The sequence below is a fragment of the Otolemur garnettii genome, unplaced genomic scaffold (genome assembly GCF_000181295.1).
Source record: "Otolemur garnettii isolate 467f Iridium unplaced genomic scaffold, OtoGar3 scaffold00019, whole genome shotgun sequence".
Taxonomy (NCBI): domain Eukaryota; kingdom Metazoa; phylum Chordata; class Mammalia; order Primates; family Galagidae; genus Otolemur; species Otolemur garnettii.
The window spans coordinates 8,314,989-8,330,687 of NW_003852414.1; the positions used below are offsets into that span (position 1 = coordinate 8,314,989).

At 39.2% G+C, this 15,699-nt stretch overlaps 2 protein-coding genes across 2 annotated transcripts in view; one reads left to right on the forward strand and one right to left on the reverse strand.

Annotated features, from left to right (window-relative positions):
- The window catches only part of YME1L1 (YME1 like 1 ATPase), a 35,256-nt gene extending 20,867 nt beyond the window's left edge, over nt 1-14,389 (reverse strand). The window contains exons 1-5 of the mRNA XM_012803262.2: nt 13,733-14,389; nt 8,977-9,111; nt 7,156-7,318; nt 4,583-4,681; nt 383-492 (exon numbers count right to left, since the gene is read on the reverse strand). Of these exons, the coding sequence (XP_012658716.1) occupies nt 383-492; nt 4,583-4,681; nt 7,156-7,318; nt 8,977-9,111; nt 13,733-13,765 (540 nt within the window). The 5' untranslated portion in view covers nt 13,766-14,389. The remainder of the gene's footprint in view (nt 1-382; nt 493-4,582; nt 4,682-7,155; nt 7,319-8,976; nt 9,112-13,732) is intronic.
- A 450-nt stretch (nt 14,390-14,839) lies between these two features.
- Nucleotides 14,840-15,699, forward strand: part of MASTL (microtubule associated serine/threonine kinase like) — a 35,987-nt gene continuing 35,127 nt past the window's right edge. The window contains exon 1 of the mRNA XM_012803263.2: nt 14,840-15,030. Within this exon, the coding sequence (XP_012658717.1) occupies nt 14,845-15,030 (186 nt within the window). The 5' untranslated portion in view covers nt 14,840-14,844. The remainder of the gene's footprint in view (nt 15,031-15,699) is intronic.

Below are 15,699 nucleotides of genomic sequence, written 5' to 3' on the forward strand. Positions count from 1 at the left end.
GGTTGTTGTGACCAAAAAAAAAAAAAAAAAAAAAAATGCTTAAGAAAGAGGTTGATCAACAGGATTTGATGGTGAATGAATGTGGCAGATGATCACTGGGTTTCTAGCTTGGGTGGACACTGGTCATTAACATGGACAGCACCTAAGCAGGTGTAGATTGGTGGGGAAAAAAATCAGAGGGAAATGTCTAACAAGTGGATAGATGAGTCTAGTATCTGGAAAAGTTAGTGATTACTCAGTCACTAATCCCTTATCGTAAGTGGAAAGAATGCAGAAAATCTACCTGCCAAAAACAAACAAATCAGATATTAAAGATCCTTGTTTTTTTCTAAAACTTGAAAAATATTTGCTTTTTGGAACACAAGAAAAAAAGTCTAATTACCTTCACAAATGATGGTGCTATATTCTGTGTTTCAGCTAATCTTTCAGAGGTGGACTGTAGCCGTCGTGTTCTTGATTTCAAAGTTTTAAAACCCCGAGACTGTATAAAAACTGAATAAAACAGTTATCATTTACTTTCGCTGCAAACTGTTACAAGAAAAGAAAAATGCCTAAGATGCTAAACTCTGACACCATCACTGTAAGTCCTAGCTCATCCTATTTTTGACATAGTTCTTTTGCCTGAACTTCAACATGCTTTTATATTTTTTTCCTGTCACCTTTTTTACAAAAAGAACTTTAAATATTCCATTTATTTTATGTTGACAGGTGAAAAAACAAATTAGAGAAGTCAATAATGTATAGAGAAGTCATCAGTAATGTATAATTTAGAAAACAGGATAGCAACTCTGATAAACTGACATTTTTCAAAAAAAGCCAAATCTATAAAATAGACTGAATCTATATAATTAACTTTTACATTTTCTTGCTAATTACAAAATGTTTTTTCAGAAAAAGATATAAAAGAATATCAAGTAAAAATCAGTGTTTTTTAATTCCTTAACCCCCACTCCCACTTACGAGAAGCACTGTTAATTCTACCACTACCCTTTCATGCATGCAGACATGCTCTTCTAGAAAAATTACTCTAGAAATAGTACACAATTTTTTGCAGCCATCTTCTTTCACTTAGTAATACATCATACATACTTTTCAGAATCAGACAATGCATTCAGCTGAATGGCCATTTACAATTTTCCAATTTGCCATAATACAACAATTTATTCAACCATTTCACTATGAACATTTGTTTCCTGTTTTCTATTGCTAAAAACAGAACTGTAATGAATATTCTTGTACATATACTCTTCCTTCGGCAGATGTAAACTAAATTCACAGTGTAACTGTAAGGTTTAAATTTTTTGACACCTAAATTAATTGTCTTCTGAAAGGCTATTATCAATTTATGGACCCACCAATGAAAATGAGTGTCCTTTTCTCCATACCCTTGCCAACAATGCGTAATCTTTTAAATTTGTACAAAGTTGATGGGTTAAAAAATTGTACCTTGTTTTACTTTCTATTTCCCAGATAATTTTGAAAGATACTTTTGTATTATTATATTTCTTCAGTAAACTGACTATTCATGCTCTTTGCACATTTTTCCATTTACAGAATATATATACTATAGATAGGATTTTTCAGTTATATATATTGAATATTTTAATGTCTTTGAATTATGTATTTTTCTTTCTTTCTTTTTTTGAGATAGGTTCTTACTCTGTAACCTGAGTTAGTGTGCAGTGGCCATCACCTTAAATCACTGCAAAATCAAACTCCTAGGCTCAAGCAATCCTTCTGCTTTAGCTGCCTGTGTAGCTGGACTACAGGTATGCACCATCACACCCAGCTAATTTTTCCATTTTTGTTCAGATGAGGTCTTGATATATTGCTGAGGCTAGTCTCAAACTCCTGGGTGAGTTTAATCTGTTATTTTTCTGCATTCTGATTTGATTAAAAAATAGGATAACATATCTTTTTCTTGATATATTGCTGAGGCTGGTCTCAAACTCCTGGGTGCAAGCAATTCTCCCACAGTGGCCTCCTGAAGTGCTAAGATTACAAGCATGAGCCTTCGCATGCAGCCCATATTGCTTAATCTGTTGTTTTTTTCTTCATTTTGATTTGATTAGAGTTCTACTGCCAAACTAAGAATTTAAAAGTCGTCTATAAGATAATTCCCCCTCATTAACACTGTTTTTCAACATATATCCCAAATTAAGTTTAAAATCAATTTTTGGCCTGGTTCTATGCTCATGTCTTATAATTCAGAATTTTGGGAAACCAAGACAGAAGATCATTCCAGCCTAGGAGTTCAAGACCACTCTGAGCAAAAGAGATCTGCTTCTATGAAAAATAGAAAATTTAGCTGGGTGTGATAGTGCACAACGTAGTCCCCGCTGCTCGGAAGGCTGACGGCAGGATCCCTTCAGCTCAGGAATTTGAGGTTGCAGTGAGCTATGATGAAATCACTGCACTCCAGCCTGGACAACAAAATGAAACCCTGCTAATCAATCAATAAATCAGTCAATTGCTCAATTCCCAAAACACCTCTTCAGAGTTTTGATCAGAGTTGTACAAATTTATAAATTTGGGCATAAACTGATACTGTTCTAATAATCTAGTCCTTCCAAACATGATTATGGCATTCTCTCATTTTATTTTATACAACTCTTTATTTCCTTAATCTTAGTATACATATGTGTATGTATTTACATTTATATGTAGATTTTGAGGAAAATGTAAGTAAAATCTACTGCTAGAACATGAAGAAAACTATTGACTTTTATGTCTTTATCTTGGTAGCAACTTTTACTATTTGGGGGGTGATTTTCTTTAATTTTCTGGTAAGCAATATATCACCTGAAAATTATAATTTTGCCTGTTCCTTTAATTTATATACAGCTCATTTTTCTTTTAATCATATTGTTCAGGACCTCTAAATTAATGTTGGGGGAAAAAAATCGACAGTACATAAACATTATGTTTCTCAATTAACAGGAATATAAAAGATGCTTTAAGAAATCTGAAAAGTTTCCTTACTAGGTGTAGAATATAAATGTCTTAACACAATAACTAGGAAAATGCCATGAAGGCTATGTTGACCAGTTTGCTGAAAGCATTTCGGATTGTATGTAAAACCAGCACACTGTACCCCATGATTGCATTAATGTACACAGCTATTATTTAAAAAAAAAAAAAATCTGAAAAGTTTACATCCATTTTCTAAGTTTCTAGTTTTCTAAGAGTTTTTAGAAAACATATCAATTAAAATATATCATGTGCCTTTTTATCATACACTGAAATAGTTTTTCTTTTCTAATTAATATGATGAATTAACAGACTTACTCTTTTTTTTTTGGAGACAGACCCTCAAGCTATCCCCCTGGGTAGAGTGCCCTGGCATCACAGCTCACAGCAACCTCTAACTCCTGGGCTCAAGCGAGTCTCCTGCCTCAGCCTCCCAAGTAGCTGGGACCACAGGCGCCTGCCACAACGCCTGGCTATTTTTTGGTTGCAACTGTCATTGTTGTTTGGCAGGCCCAGGCTGGCTTCGAACCCGCCACCTTAGGTGTATGTGGCTGGCACCTTAGCCACTTGAGCCACAGGCGCCAAGCCAGGTGCCTCTTTTTCATGCTAGAAATTTTCCTCAAAAATGTGGAGAATCTTGTTAATCCATTTCTATTTGTAAAGAATACAGCAATTAGTAATGACTGCAAAAGGGTTTCTTCAACACTACTATGGTAGGAAATATATCAGACTACAAAACATGAACTATGATGAATGCCTAATATACCTACCATGTATATATGATTTAAAACCAAAGTAATTTGGGGTACTGTCCTATGTCTTTGTCATCGAAGCTCAAATTAGGAGTCAGAATCCCCTCAACACACATACTCACACCTTATTAGAAAGGTATTTTTTGCTAATTTAAATAAAAGCTAAAAGCTTTATGTACCTGCTCTGTTATTAACCCATTTTTGGCAATCTTTCAACTATTTATTATTATTGTCTCACTTTTATTGGCTCTTGTGCTTGGGGTTTTTCCTGAGTTCCAGTAGTAGTACTCACTTCTTTCATGACATTCTACTGTAAATTCCATAAAGGTAGGAAATATGTCTTTTCATTTAAATTATTACTATCACCTAACTATCACCAGTGCTGGTATTCAATAAATACACGAAGGAATACAAATTTGATTTTGCTATCAATTTAATTTCATCTATTTTATAACTTACTGAAAGTCCTCCAATTTCTGGTCCATTAATAAAAACCCTCTGGTAGTGTCCTAACTTTTTCTCATTTTTATGTATTTTTTTCCAGTACTTAAATGGGCTTTGAAAGTGAGCAAAAGTAAGCAAATTTGCTCAATTAGTTATTTTTGAACAAGTATAGATAAGTAAGTTCCCTGGAGCTTAAATTTTCTGTGCCATTTATCACATTCAAAATATAGCTCCGATTACTTGTTTTCCAGATTAAAAATTATACAGAGGCACCCAAACTAATCAATACCAAATACTCTTTAAGTCCTACTGTGAAATGCAAACAAATGTTTATAAACATTAATACTGTTGAGAAAGAAAAATCAGAATATATGTTGGGTTTTTTTCTTCAAAATAAATAGGTTATTGCTTCTTACCTGGCCAGTACTGAAGATCTGAACAAATGGTTTGAAGAGCTCTTGAATGACGTCTGTATAAGCAAGAGGAACGTAAAGTACTAAATATATCTAAGTAACCTGGAGGGAAATTGCAAAAAGTAAATTTTCCAACTGCCAAACCAAAAATCATTATGAAATATCAATAATTTTATCAAGTATTAGGAAAATAACAATATCAATATAATTGATTTCAACTTTTATTTGTCCATGAAAAGATTATTCTTTTATGAAAATATCTAAAACATTGCTAATCTAATTACTTTAAATCTCACAGTAGAGTTCTTTGATTTGCTCCACCATTTGTTGATTAGATTATCTTTTCCCCTAGTATGCAAATCAGAAGTCAAATTCAAATCAATAGAGGTAAAAGATAAATATGTTTAGGTTAAAATTATTAGTTAAGTGCTAAAGAGATAAAGACCTGATATTTCTGAGAGACTAGGTTCAAAAATTGTAATGATAAAGCTTCCATAGTCACTGGGTATAAAGAAAGTTTCTTCCATGGCTATAAGCCATGAATACTTCAGTGACCCTTCCTAACTCCTTCTCTTGACTTATGTGTTCCATTGTATTTTACACCTAAGATCCTAGAGGAAAAAGGTCAGCACCACCAACAATAGAAGCCATGAGCAGTTATTATTTGTCTGTATGTCCTTGTTAAAATTCAGGCTTCAGACTGGAGTCAAAAAAATTTCTTCCCAAAACCTCTCCCTGCCTAAACTTAGCAAGCAGCTGGCAGAATGAGGAATAACCTTAAGAGTAAATGCAAAAAAAACTACAAAAAGAAAGTAAATGCAAATACGCAGACTAGAAGAACACTAGAAATTATAATATAACAAAAAAATTGTGCTTTATGGACCAAGTATTTTAGAAGAAGTTATAAAATACAAGCAGATTTTTATAGTAATTCCCCAAGCTTAAAAGCATTTCATTTTTTTTTCACTCTTGCATTTTTTAAGTGTTTTGTAAAATAATGACAAAGGAAAAATAATTGCCAAATGAATTAAGTTTATGCAAAGTATAGATACAAATCAAACCTTCATCATAAACTACTCAAACCTGCTTTTTTATTTCTGGACTTTTCTTTTTCTTTCTTTTTTTTTTTTTGGTAGAGACAGAGTGTCACTTTATTGTACAGTGTCATAGCATCACACAGCTCACAGCAAACTCCAACTCCTGGGCTTACGTGATTCTCTTAACTCAGCCTCCTGAGTAGCTGGGACCATGGGCGCCCACCACAACGCCCGACTATTTTTCTGTTGCAGTTTGGCTGGGCCCAGGTTTGAACCCACCACCCTGGGTATATGGGGCCAGCACCCTACCCAGTGAGCCACAGGGCGCTGCTTATATTCCAGGACTTTTTTTTTTTTTTTTTTTTTTTTTTTGAGACGGAGTCTCAAGCTGTCCCCCTGGGTAGAGTGCCATGGCTTCACTGCTCACAGCAACCTCCAACTCCTGGGCTCAAGCGAGTCTCCTGCCTCAGCCTCCCAAGTAGCTGGGACCACAGGCACCCGCCACAATGCCCGGCTATTTTTTGGTTGCAGCCATTATTATTGTTTGGTGGGCCCGGGCTGGATTTGAACCCACCACCTTCGGTGTATGTGGCTGGCGCCTCAGCTGCTTGAGCCACAGGCGCCGAGCCGATATTCCAGGACTTTTATAGCTTTGTTTTAATGACATCTAAAGAGATATTAATGAATGTGACATCCTTTCAACAGCAAGGAGTATAAGTCTGATTATAATACCAGATTGTTACAAAACTCAAATAAGAAAATACATCGATGGGGCGGCACCTGTGGCTCAGAGGGGTAGGGCGCCGGTCCCTATGCCAGAGGTGGCAGGTTCAAACCCAGCCCCGGCCAAAAATAAAAAGAAAATACCTGGAGATTTCATAAAAGACACCACAACTAAGAGATTAAGTTTGTTATCTAGAATTCAATAAATGTGTGTCACTTAACATTAAAACAAACAAAATCTCCACATTATTCTAAATGTAATATAGTACCCAAGATTAAATCCTGCAAAAGAACAGGGACATTAGTAGAAAAATTACTGATTTGCAGAAATCAAATTTTACTGAATTCCAAATGATCTGCACTTTAGTTAAAAATATTGTCCTAGTCAGGCATAGTGGCTCAGCCTACAATTCTAGCATTCAGGGAGGCTGAGGCAGGTGGATCACTTAAGCATAGGAGTTTGAGACCAGTCTAACCAAGAGTGAGACTCTGTCTCCACAAAAATAAATAAATAAATAAATAATAAATAAATTGTACCACTGTTATCCTCCTGGTTTTAGCAATGTACTACAGTAATAGAAATTGTCAACATTAGAGGGAAGCAAGGTGAAGGGTATACGAAAACTCTGTACTATGCAACTTTTCTGTACATCTAATATTATTCTAATGTGAAGATTTACAAAAAAATAAAAATGAAAGAAAACCCAGGAAAGAATATAGCCCACAGCAAATGCTAATAACTGGTATCTATGAAAATAATTATTAATAGTACTAAGATGGCTTATTTTAATTAAAACCAAAGGTATATTAACATACCATATTTATTTTCAAAGAAGGACTGTGCAGAAACATGAGATGTGTGCCAATGGGAGGAAATGTTTTTGCCTTTACAAAATCCAGGAAGTAGATTTTCTACCAGTTGATCAATCTGTCCAATTTTTAATTCAGACAATCCAAGGTCCCTTAAGTTAAGTGCAGGCTGTAAAAGATTAAGTCCACCAAGTATAGGCATTAATATTATCAAGATATTTAACTTAAAACAGTACTTCTTATCAGTTTAAACAATATAAACTTTAAAAACATAAGAAATATATCAATTTCCCTTTACTTTTTAATATTTAAAAATTGAAACAAATTTTTTTTTTGGAGACAAAGTCTCACTTTGTCACCCTTGGTAGAGTGCTGTAGCATCATAGCTCACAGCAACCTCCAACTCCTGGGCTTAGGCGATTCTCTTCCTTCAGGCTCCTGAGTAGCTGGGACTTAAGAGGTGGCGCCAGATCATGGTGCTATTTTTGTTGTTGTTGTAGTTTGGCCAGGACCAGGTTCAAACCTGCCACCCTCGGTGTGTGGGGTGGGCGCCCTACCCACTGAGACACAGGTGCCACCTCTTGCCCAGCTATTTTTAGAGACAAGATCTTGCTCTGGCTCAGGCTGGTCCCAAACCTGTGAGCTCAGACAATCCACCAGCTTCGGCATTCCAGAGTGCTAGGATTACAGATGTGAACTATCGTGCCTGGCCTAAAGCAAATATTTTACTGAGGTCAGTTGTATGAAGTTTGACAAAAGTTAAAAAATTATACTTTCAATTGCATCCTTAAAGAGATGACATTTCAATATAAATGAGAGAAAAACTAATTTTTCATTCATTCATTTTATTTAAAAAAACCACCACTGTATTAAGCTTTATGGATCACAGAATCAAGTGAAATGTTTGATTTTTTTCCCCTTGTCTTCATATAAGGTACTTTTATAAGGTACTTTTATAAAGAGCAAGCCTATTAACAACCATCATTCAAACATTTATAACAAGAATGGAGGAGAGGGTGGCACCTATGCCTCAGTGAGTAGGGTGCCAGTCCCATATACCAAGGGTGGCAGGTTTAAACCTAGCCCCGGCCAAACTGCAAAAAAAATAGCTGGGTATTACAGCAGGTGCCTATAATCCCAGCTCCTCAGGAGGCTGAGGCAAGAGAATAGCCTAAGCCCCAGAGCTGGAGGTTGCTGTGAGCTGTGACACCACAGTACTCTATTGAGGGTGACGAAGTGAGACTCTGTCTCTTAAAAAATAAAATAAAAAATGTGTTTTATAAGGGTCAGGGGGACTTTCCCCAACTGTGCAGAACTGATCTGAAGATAATAGTAAGGTTTTTGAACTAGAGAGTAATAATCCTCAGCAGTCCAAGGAGCTTTTAAGCTTTTTCCAGTCCCTAAATGTTCATAAACAAAAGGAAATAAAGAAATGGTATGGTTACCACAGGACACCTCACTCCCCTGGCCTCATACCTGAGATCCTCCCTTGAATTGAGATGTTCTAAAGTTATCCACCTATACCCTCTTAATATAAAAGGAAATCAAACAAGTTCAAAAACGTGTAAAAATTAGGCAGTAATATCTAAAAACCACAAAAATATGTGGAAATACACCCACCTTTAACCCATTCTAAATTAACTACAAACAGTATTAGGATTATTTTCTTGTCTGCTCACGCTCACAGGGACATGTAGACAATTAACAATTATAACCCAGACTTTCAAATGTATTGAGGGGGATCAGTGCCTCTAATTTCCAAGATGTTCAAGTTATCAACTGTGTATCAAAAAGGCTTTGTCATACAATCAACGTAAAAACTATTACCTCACTGCTGGAAGCCTCATGCTCAGGAATTACATCGCGATGCTGGTGTTGAGAAACTGATGCTCCACTGACAGAAATAAACGTGTTTTTTGGTGAATGAAAGGCATTGATGAGATGACTCAGAGGAACTGTAACCTAGAAAAAGATAAAAGATAAAATTAAGTAGTTTTTTTTTTTTTTTTAAATAAAACTATCTCCTTTTTGCTGTAAGGATCTGGGATTTGTTAAAAGTTAACATGACATATACTATGTACCAACCATTAACACTATATATTGAAAACTCTTAAGTATTCAGATTTACTGCAAGTGAGAAGAAAACTGGCATATTCTTTCAGGAAACTATTCTAAACTTCTCAACTTCCCCACCCCACCAGGCTGTTCAGTAGCCTCCTAACTACTCTCCCTGTTCTGCTTTATCCAGCTATAGTATATTCCCAGCACAGGGTAAATGATCATATTAAAACCATTATCAGTTCATGTCACACCTCTGCTCAAAACTCTCCATTGCCTTCTCTTCTCAGAGTAAGAAAAGAAGACAAAGTCCTAACAATTGTGACCTATAATGCACTTCATGGTTTGTCTGTTTGGGTTTTTTTTGGTAGTTTTTGGCTGGGGCTGGGTTTGAACCCCCCACCTCTGGTATATGGGACCAGCACCCTACTCCTTGATATATTTCAGTATATCACATTATTAACACCAGCACACAGACTGGGTGATAAATATTTGCTGAGTAAACAAGTAAATTAATGGGTTCTTATTATATACCAAGTTTTGTACTGTAAGTCTTATTTATAGTATCTAATTGAAACCTCCTAAGAGCCTTAAATAGTGACAATTATACTTCCTGCCATGGTTTGAGGGTTTGTCCCCCCCACCAAACTCCTGTTGAAATTTAGTTGTCACTGTGTTGCTGTAAGGGTCTCACAGAAAAGTGATGTCACAGAGAATAAGCACGCTTATTGAAATTGTGTTTTAAATAAAGGTGACCATCTGCTCACTCAGGCAAAATGGCAAGCTTCTTTATTTGCAGTTGGTTTATATAGGGAATTTTGTACATGTGCACAATACAGCAATGACCTCATTGATCCATTTAAACATCATGTAACTACCTCATGATTAGCTTCCAATAATCCACTCAACATACACCTTTTGACATAACCCTTTCAATATAACCCAATTTAACATAACTTAATGGAGAACATGTTTAGCCATTACTTCTTTGTTCTTATCTGATGATGCCTGAGGCTATGGAGGAACAAGGTAGACTGAATACCTGCCCTTGTTGGCCTTGCCATTTGGAGGCTGTTACTTCAGACCTTTAAACAAGGCATAAAGAAACTTCTTGGGCATAAAGAAACTTCTTGGGCATACAGGAATTTGTGTGTAAACCTCTGCTCCCATGTAGGCCTTAAGTCAGAGGGTTTTTGCAGGAACGCTTTATAAGGAATTTTCAGGCTGGACTTCTCAAAAGCCTTTCATGAGCCCAAGTTTCATCTGTGCCATTAGGTACCTGTATGCATTGGGTAAATTCCTCTTCTCCTGAGGTCCCCAAGCACATTTCCATTCCCAGACCCGTCAGCAAGCAACCTTCGTTACTTACCACAGATCAGGAAAAGTTACTGATGGGTATCTGACCAGTTTTCCAAAGGGCTTTTTCATTGGCCTTATAAAGTCAACCTTAATTCCTTAACACAGTCTGGAAATGCTATTCCAGACAAAGCCTTGGTCATGTTAGGCCCACAATTAACTCAGCCATATGGGATTCTGCCTCAGTTTCTCACAAGTATGCCTGCATAAAGTCTTTTCACTGCTCTCTCCCAAACAGCATTTTTGACCAGAGGCATATAGGCGTTTCAACTGTATCACTGTAATAGTATTAAGCAGTGGAACCTTTCAGAACTGTTTAGGTCATGAGGGATTCCCCCTCACAAATAAACTAATGCCACTATTAAGGGATACTTCCCATTTAATAGATGAAGAAAACAAGGATTTAGTATGTTCAGTGGTATGAATAAAATAGACTATAAAACTACCTTAAGTATTCACACCCATGTCTGTGTAGTTTTAAAGTCAGAAACAATAAATTCTTTAAAACTATTAAAATAATCAAATTATTTGAAGATAGGTATTTTTTACCAATTTCTTTGAAAAGGTTTAATTAGTGCATCTCTTCTCATTCAAAAAGAGGATTTAAGACTGATCTCTTCTCAATGAAAAGTTCATTTTCTGTGTCTTCCCTATTTTTACCATTTAAATTCAAGTGCAAGTCCAAATGAATTACCATCTTTCACAGCATAAAATGCCTAAGTGTCCTCCTACTTTTGGTCAACCGTTAAAACTGCCTGTAACATGCAAAATCCTTTTACCATCTCTAACTGTCCATCTAGTTAATAGCAAATTCTCTTAAAAACAGGTCTTCTTGACATTACGGTAAGAAGTTTAGTTTCAAATGCTTTAATACCACATTCAATAGGCCATTCTAGGACTCCTCCACATATTAAGTCATCTTGGTAAATAAATAGCACCTTCGCTCTCCACATTGCAAGAAGCCAGAATGATATGAAAATCTGGACCTGGCATGTTGGCTCATTCCTATTAATCCTGGCACTTTGGGGAGCCAAGGCAGGAGGACTGTTTGAGCTAGAGATCAGCCTGGGCAGCAAAGTGAGACTCCAACTTTACCTCCCTTCTGGCAAAAATACCCCAAAAAACAAAAACAAAGAAAGAAAGAAAAATTAGCTGAGCTTGGTGGTGTGCACCTGTAGTCCCAACTACTCTGGGAGGCTGAAGCAGAAGGGTCATTTGACCCCAGGAGTTTGAGGTTGCAATGAGCTAACATGATGCCACTGCACTATAGCCCCATGCAACAGAGACCCTGTTTCAAAACAAAAATACAGGCTTGGCACCTGTGGCTCAAGCGGCTAACGCACCAGCCACGTACACCTGAGCTGGCGGGTTCAAATCCAGCCCAGGCCCACCAAACAACAACGATGGCTGCAACCAAAAAATAGCCAGGTGTTGTGGCAGGCACCTGTAGTCCCAGCTACTCGGGAGGCAGAGGCAGGAGACTCGCTTGAGCCCAGGAGTTGGAAGATGCTATGAGCTGTGATGCCACGGCACTCTACCCAGGGTGACAGCTTGAGGCTCTGTCTCAAAAATAAAAATACAAAAAGAAAGTGAAAATCTGAATATGTCATAAATGGTTTCCAACAAACAAAATGAAATTTAAAAAAGCAAAATCAGGGTAGCCCCTGTGGCTCAGTGATTAGGGCGTCGGCCCCATATGCCCAGGGTGGTGGGCTCAAACTCAGCCCCAGCCCAACTGCAACAAAAAATAGCCAGGCCTAGTGGCGGGCGCCTGTAGTCTCAGCTACTCTGGAGGCTGAGGCAAGAGAATCGCCTAAGCCCAACAGCTGGAGCTTGCTGCAAGCTGTGACGCCACAGCACTCTACCCAGAGCGACAAAGTGAGACTCTGTCTCAAAAAAAAGCAAAATCAACCCTGACAACTTTCACTCATACTGTATGATGTCTCAAGGCTTCTAAAACATCTTTCTCTCCAACCTATTTCTGACACTGCTCCCTTTAATCATTATGCTCTAGCCACACTAGCCTCATTTTTGTTCCTCCAATCTGCTAAACACTTTACTATCTCAAGACCTACAGATATTTTTCAGACTGCCAAGAGATACCTGTTCACTCTCTGCCTTGCTAACTCCCATTCATATTTTCTTTGTATCTCCATTAAAACAGTCCAGTTTCTTGCCATTAAGTATGTTTAAAAAAAAAAAAACTAGATTCCACATTTGCTTTATTCACCTGGTACATAATTGAAGCCCAATAAATAACTAACCACTTTAATGTCTACGAATCAGGCAGTACTAACACAAAAAACACTGAAAACTTAAACGAAGGGGAATAGGGTTACACAGAGGAACACAATCAACCACACTTCAACGAAGAAGCTAAGAGTGTCAATTTTCTTTTAAAAACATCTTAAATATCTGTATGTTCTTAAAAAACGTTTATTTGTAAAACTGTGGGAAGTCTCAAAAACTCATCAAAATGTTAGCCATCGGGAAAAGATTCTGAACGAAGAACAAAACATTGTCACAAGTGAGTACCCATAACAAAAGATAACAAAAACCCTTGAAATCATTTTCTTCTCCCTTGTCTGCTGCTTTACAAAAAGACGGAGATGAGGCTGAATAAAAATTTCTATTACAAGCTGTTACAGACTCGAAAATACATATACTAATCACTTCCGGTCAAATATAAAAAATTTGTATTTAAGTTAAATTTAAACGTCACTTGAAAGAAAAGAGAAGGCGTAGGGATTGTGAATACCAAAGCCTTTGGAGTGTCTAAAGAACTAGAAGGAAACGTTAACCTGCTCCCTTTGTATGGACCCCGAAGACATTTCCCCACCCCCACTCCAGTATTCCCGACACTGAACAATGCCTGACAAATTCTCTAGCACAAATTCCAAGCAATCAGATAAGCCGAGGTCTCCATCACGCTCATTATCACGCTGCTGCCCCCCCCAAAGCTTTATCGGCAGCCCTTTACCGAGTCTCGAGTCCGACTTTCAGCCTTGTCCCCTGACCCACTTCTCAACCCCTGGACTCGCGTATAGTTAATCGCGTCCCTTCTAAGGGTCCCTTTTGGGAAACAGCTTTTATCTACGAAATTGGCAAAGAGGCGCGACAGACCGGAAAAAAAAAAAAAAGAAGAAGAAGAGCTGAATGCCGCACTCACCTGCGGTTGCACTGTACTCGACAGGGAAAACATCTCCTCCGGGCCCGCAGCGACCTCACCCGCCTGCCGAAACTGCCCCTCTGTCCGTGGCTTGGCGGGGAGGCGCTGAGCCCTTTTTCTTCCTTTTCTCCCACTCCTGTTCCTCACTCCTCCCAGAAACGGAAAATGGCTTCCCCTTCCTACAGCTGCAACGACTGACAATCTACCCCGGAAGGCAAAACGCTAACGCAACAGTACTTCCGGGGCACCACTACATCAACGTTCTGCTTGGGCTGCCACCCCCAACGTTCTTGAGCCTTGCGAGGAGACCCCAAAGCTCTCCTACCCATCGATTTCTTTATTTTAAGGGGAGAAAGACCTTCACCCTATTGCACCTGTCAGATTTTGTACAACTTCCTTACCAAAGGTGACTGGACCTGAGCCATAAGGTCTTTAGCTACAACTTACTGCTCTCCGTCTTCCTAACAATAAATCGAAATTTCTTCCTGTTGGACCTAGTCTGTTTCAGTCAGGCAAATTACATCCTGTGAACACGCCAGGTTACAGGGCCAGCCACCGCTTCCTGTTCATCCTGTTCCTCCACATTCCATGACTTCACTAGCCTCCAGACCTCAGCCCTGGACCGTCCACCGCTTCACTGGACAGTCCGAACTGGTTTACATTTCTCCCAGGGGGAGGAGGTCACGAAGTTCGGGGTTGGGGGGGCGGGGAGGAACGGCAGGTGTAGGCGGAGGAGGGCAGCCTCCCACCAGTCTTGCTTGGACGCCGAGAGCAATCTCTTCAAATCCCGCGATTCAGAGTCAAGTCCTGTGGGCCGCGAACAGTTCGTGCCTCCTCCCTCATTCCAAATGATGTCAGTGGGCGGTGGCCTCGGCCCTGGAGGAGTCCGGGGTAGGTTGGAGACACTGCCCACGTCCCAGCCGTCGAGCGTCGCCGCGGAGGCGGTGACCCGGGCGTGGTTGTGCTCGGCTCGACGCGGCAGCGCCGTGACGTCACGGCGGCGCGCGCGGCGTGGGTGGAGCGTCACTTTGAACCGGGTCGGCGGGAGTGGCGGCTGGCTTAAGGGTTTGGGCCGCTGGCCTATTGCAAGCTCTGGTCTGAGCTGTCCAGCGATGGAACCCTCCACCCGGAGCGAGAAGGAGAGTGCAGGAGGCACGGCGACAGGAGAGTGCGTGAATAGGATCCCGGTGCCAAGACCGCCCTCCATTGAGGAATTCGACATAGTGAAGCCCATTAGCCGGGGCGCCTTCGGGAAAGTGTATCTGGGGCAGAAAGGCGGCAAGTTGTATGCAGTGAAGGTAGGAAGTCAAGAAGGAGGAAAGAAAGAGTCAGGGCCCTCGGCCCTCCTCCTTATCCACTGACTTGGGCAGGGATAAGGTGGGACACTAGTCTGGGTAGCTTGGCATGCTAAAGCCTCCGGAGTCCTGTGAGCTTCTTCATTTGGAGTGACATCAGCAGTCGAGTTGGGTGTCTCGCCTCTGCTCCGTCTTCTCTCGGTATCTGGGATGCTTAGGAGTCACTGTCCAGCGACAATAGCAAAGATTGACCCTTTTTCCTGGCCAGTGTTAGCAAATGAGGAAGCAGACGAAAAGCAGTGGGATTTGACCGAGGCGTTCACGGAAAGCCAAAGCCCTGATTCATAGTGTAACCCAGACTTGAGTCAAGATTCTAAATCCAAAAAGCTTTAAGTAATTGGCATTTTAGTTTTCCTTTATTCGTTTGCTTTGATATACCGAATCCCTGAAATGTTTCTACCACAGGTGGTCGGTTAGTTCATTGGCACTGACTTTTGAAGTTTGACTCTGAGGAAGCTGCTGTATTTTCTGATGAGTCTCTTAGGAAATTTTTAAGTGTTAGCATTACCTGTTTTGTTATGTATCTCTGGATCCTTTCACTGGTTTGGCCTTTCTAGGATTAAGTTTAGAACTTTCTTTCTTTTTTTTTTTTTTTTTTTTTTTGAGACAGAG